This window comes from Talpa occidentalis, unplaced genomic scaffold (genome assembly GCF_014898055.3).
Source record: "Talpa occidentalis isolate TD23 unplaced genomic scaffold, MPIMG_talOcc4v2.1 talOcc4.11, whole genome shotgun sequence".
NCBI classification, from domain to species: Eukaryota; Metazoa; Chordata; class Mammalia; order Eulipotyphla; family Talpidae; genus Talpa; species Talpa occidentalis.
This window is the reverse complement of record NW_023601104.1, coordinates 37,826,744-37,831,981: the sequence shown is the minus strand read 5'-3', so window position 1 is coordinate 37,831,981 and position 5,238 is coordinate 37,826,744. Positions and strand designations below refer to the sequence as shown.

The 5,238-nt window shown below is 37.1% G+C and overlaps 1 protein-coding gene across 1 annotated transcript; it reads right to left on the bottom strand.

The window, feature by feature from the left end:
* Positions 1-518: 518 nt before the first annotated feature.
* LOC119238836 (olfactory receptor 4F3/4F16/4F29-like) lies at positions 519-1,457 on the bottom strand. The gene has a single exon (XM_037502910.1). The coding sequence runs from the start codon at positions 1,455-1,457 to the stop codon at positions 519-521; it is 939 nt and encodes a 312-aa protein (XP_037358807.1).
* Between the last annotated feature and the right edge of the window lie 3,781 nt (positions 1,458-5,238).

Here is a 5,238-nt window from a genome sequence, read left to right as displayed (position 1 = left end):
ACTACATAACATTGTTGAATTTAATTTAATGGGACTTACATAGATAGGGATGTATACTTCTTTCATGGTTCTCCTCTCAAAAGAAACAAGTACATCTATCATTTAAGAATTATGGTACCAGCATAAAAACACTTAACTCAATATTTGATGTCTTGAAATTCCTGAATTTAAAACATGAAAGATGGTGCCTCTCTGGTCGGGCAAGGGGTTAAACACAGCACTGTGAAGCATCCACAGAATCTGCAGCATGAGTTCATTCCCAGGCCTGCCAGGGAACAACCCACTGATGCAGCAGACCTCTCTTCTCTCATCCACTGTTCCCCTCAGCAGTATATTTCAGTCAGTCTGCCTTTTCTCTTCCCCACTCTGTCTCTGCTGAATCCTCTCACTCCCTGCACCTCTGGCCTGTACTCCAGTTCTTGTATGCATAAACAAATAAATCTTAAAAATATAAAATAAAAATATGAAAGATAGGAAAAGTATACACCATTATTAGTTAAAAAGTTTAATCATATCATTTATGAAATCTTTCTGTAAGTCACAAGCTGTTTGCATACTCTTTTCATTGCTGTCTTCATTTCCTTATTCCTGAATGTATAGATAACTGGATTCAGAAAAGGTGCGACAACTGTATCAAAAATAGCAAGATACTTGTCCATTCGTGACTTGGGGTGTGGCCATGAATAGATAAATATGGTTGGACCAAAGAACAAAATGACCACAGAGATATGAGCTGACAGGGTGGAAAGAGCCTTGGATGAGCCACCTGAGGAAGTTTTACAAACAGTAAACAGAATGTAAATGTAGGAGATGAAGAGTATGAGGAAAGAACCAACACAGATAAACCCACTGTTAGTAATTACCATTAACTGCAATTTGTAGGTATCAGTACAGGCCAGTCTGAGGAGCCGGGGAATGTCACAGTAAAAGCTGTCTAACACATTAGGACCACAGAAGGGTAAATTAATAATAAATGTCAGTTGGAAGAGTGAGTGACTGACACCAAGAGACCAGGCAGCAGCCAAAAGTAAAATGCACATTCGTGGGCTCATGATGGTCAGGTAGTGGAGAGGCTTACATATGGCCACATATCTGTCAAAAGCCATGGCAATGAGCAGTACCATCTCCACACCACCAATGACGTGGATGAAGAAAATCTGAGTAATGCAGCCACTAAAGGAGATGACTTTATGCTTCCTGAAAAGGTCATAAAGCATCTTGGGTGAGGCAACAGAGCAGGCTCCCATGTCAATGAAAGACAGACTGGCAAGTAGGAAGTACATGGGGGAATGTAAATGAGGATCAATGGTCACAGAAAACACAATGAGGATGTTCCCAGTCATGCTTGCCACATAGAGCACAGTGGTGAACACCATTAGAAGAAGCTGCAGCTCCCATGAATGGGTGAGTCCCACAAACACAAATTCAGACACAACTGAGCGATTCCCTCCATCCATTGATCCAGCCAATTCAGGTGCAAATGTAATTATGAGAACTAGGGAAGTAAGAAAGAAATTGTGATCACTGAAGATGGCAGTGGAATTAATTATTTTCATGTTCACATTACAGATAAGGACTACTGGGTAATCAAATTCCTGATACTTACTAAATAATGATGATGCTGGTAATGATGACATAGTGCAACTCCAGAGATTATATCATGATGATATATAGCAGCAAATAAGCTAAAATTAACAGGACAGTTAGATAAGAATAAAAGCTTCACATGTACCTGTAGCAAAGAGAACATACAGAAATTAAAATTCAAAGAGACAAGGCAGAGTTGATGGAAATAAATTTAATTTTCCAATGGGAAATTACACAGTTATGCATATTTTATCTGACCATACAATCCCATATCAACACATTTCACTGCTCTTTTGTGGTTATTTCATATTCTTCTCTCATACAAGTTATACTCAAAGTGCAGAATTGGGGGGCAGACTCTGAGTGATTATCAACTCATAAGGAATGAGAGTTTTCTAAAACACTGGGATGGGTCTTCAAAACTTAGGAAGGAGAAACAAAGTATAGAACAAGATGTACATTGAGGTTAATACAGATGAAACTGGGGAATATGAAATATCAAAACAGGCAAAAGTAGCTAAAGGAAAGGTATATGCTCCTAATCTGAGAATTTCATTTTCAGAATACACACAAGTCTTACTTTTCCTATATTGTTTTAGTTAAAAAAAAAACATATGGCATAAAATTTATCATTTAACCCTTCTTAATTATAAAGTTCAGTAGTATTAAGTATATTAAATTACTGTGAAGGAAATCTACGAAACTTTTTCCCCTGCAAATCTGAAATGCTATACCAAATAAACAAGGCTCCTTTTCCCCTGTCACACCAGATACTACCATTCTACATCCTCTCTATGAATCTGACTACTTTAGAAAACTCATATCAATGTAATCATGCGGTTTTTCTCTTTCTGCGATTGGCTTATTCTTTTGGCATATTATTCTCAATGTTCACCTACTCGATCTTTCCATTTTTTAAAAGATCTAGAAAAATCAAATCAAAACTCTCCACTGCCCACATTACGCAATAAAGGTGCATCAGGAACCTACACCTAGCCCTGCAAGACTTTTATCCAGGTCAAAAATTACCAAAAAATTACAAATATTTGAAATCTCACCCTACGTTCTGCTAAAGCATATGTCTATATTGCCATAAAGGCAGTGAAGTGTCTCATTAAGACATGTGGTGGCAGGATGAAAAAGGATACTCAATAGTCCATGTGCAGACCAATGAGAAGCCTAGAGGGACACCACCACCAAGGTACAGTACAGCTCCAAGGCAGTCTTGATTTTATTTAGAATCAGACAGAAAATAAAGATCAAAGAAGCAAGAAGGCAAACAGAAATGTACATGTGTGAGCGGAAAACATAACCAGCTGGCCCCAGCCATGTTTGGGAAAATGTGAAAATGTCGAGGAAAGTCTCAGTGTTTATGCTACTCTAACAATAAAATCTAATGCTGTTTCTGCACATGCTACTTACAACTTGTATAGTTCCTCATACCAGGACTTTTTCCCTAAGAGGTTCCTTATCAGCTTTCCCTGTTTCTGCACACTGAGAGGAACAGAATAGTCAAAGCAAAGAATAATCAAAGAACAGACATAGAAGAGTTGAGACATGATAACCCAGGGTCCACAGTGAATAACATCTGTAAACTGCTCGTATTGGTCCATACTATTAAGATGCTGATGGCCAGCACTTGAAACCATTGAAATATTCACCATTTTCCTGAACACTGCTTCAATCTCACCCACTCATATCCTTTTATGCCCGAGGGTGTCTCCATCCTTTCCAGTTATTCAGTGCTATAATTTGTAGAACCTGCTCTGATATTTAACATCATGCCCACTCTCTGAGTCTGAAAGCAAGGAGACAAGTTCTTCTGCAAGGACATTTGTACATGTAACCTTTTAATCCATTTGGAAATGAAAAGATGTCAACCTTCAGTAACCTTATAGGAGAGCACCAGAGCTTTCACTTTGGTTTGATCACATGCTTCTAAAGCTGATACTGAAAGATTGGTGCCTTTTAAGTTTTGGGCATGTTTTCAGGGATAGCTGGGGTGGATTGAAGGGGGGTGGAGAGGATTTCATTGCTCTGTGTCAAGATACCCATAATAATCAATTGCTATTGGAGGGTGAGAACTGAAAACTGCTCCTGAAGTTTAACTCTCTCTAATGGTACTGGAATACACAAGACCAGGTTTACTGATATTCTCCATTTACTGACAAAGATCCAGATATTTGAAGAAGAAATTTCAAAAAAATACATTCCAAGTTTATTATTTCATCTATCCTAACACATCTCCCTAACCCAAAACTTTCAGAACCTCTCACTGTCAGCTAACTCCAGTTTCGGCTCACCACCACTAACATGAGTTTCTCCATGCTAAACCAAAACAAATTATTTTGTTGTCACCTCCTGAGCCAACAAGTCATAGACTTACTGTACGCTCTTTTTATTTTTTTTTTTTATTTATTTATTTTTTTTTTAAATAGTCTCAAAACTTTCAGTTGCAGAATCTGTGAGCCTGGACTAGGGAATGGGGAATCGCATATACTGCTCATTGTGGGAACAAGAGAAGAATGAAGAGGTAAAGTGGTATAAAAATTCATGGGTGAATAACAATGCACCAGTGAGAATTCCAGATATACTCAGCACATGATGAAACAACACGACTGCTGTGTGAGAAAGCACAAGCACCCAGGAGAATAATTGCTACTTTGAGCTAAGAGACAACAGACCCAGGCTGGCCATTTTTAGATTAAAAAAACTAAGACCCAAATATAAACTGAATTGCCCATATTCACACTCATACCAGAACTGAGAACCAATCCCTAGGACTCTGGGTTCCTGATCCAGAACTCATAGATGCTATATAGAATAACTGAAGAATAGCAATAATGGAAATATAAAATGTAATTTCTAAGTTTAAACTGATACAAAACATAAGCATTGCACAAACTACCCACTTGCACTAAATTAATTTACACAACAATAATTAAATACCCAAAAAGTAACAATTAAATGTTAGAAGTAAACTGTACAGACATGAGATTCTCAATGTTTCATACATTGTGTGTTCACTCTTATTTTGGTGCAAAGGAATATTTGTTATCATTATATCACTTCTTCATTCTGTATTTAATTCTCCTCAAAAATCAATAAAAGTTCTCAATTATTTCATAAAGCTTTTCTTGGTAATTCAGTCCACAATGGTCACAATTTTTTCTCTAATATCTGTAAGTCACGAACTCAATAAACACATTGGAAAAATATAAATTGCACACATAATAGTTACAACATAAAGCAATATGCAGATGCACTAGAAGAATTTGTTGAATGTGTGAGAAAAATAATAGAAACTCAGTGGAAGGAATACTATTATCTAGACATCAAAGCTCTTAGAAAGAGGATGCATCATGATCTGTCCTTTTAAATATGTGGTGATAAACACCTCGATCATAAAGTATATTGTCATTTGCTGTTTGCCATAATGCTTTATAGTTCTCATTCAACTATTAGCAGAGTTGACAATTAAGCACAAAATCAAGTAAATATTTCCAGAATGAGAGGCTGGTTGATAGCAGCTCCACACTCTAGGAAATATGAATGTGATGCTCCCCTCTTTCCATTATCTTTCAAAGAGATTGCGCTGACAGTATTTCTCATCTCAAAATTAATAGTAACCATAATCAATAGTGTCTATCC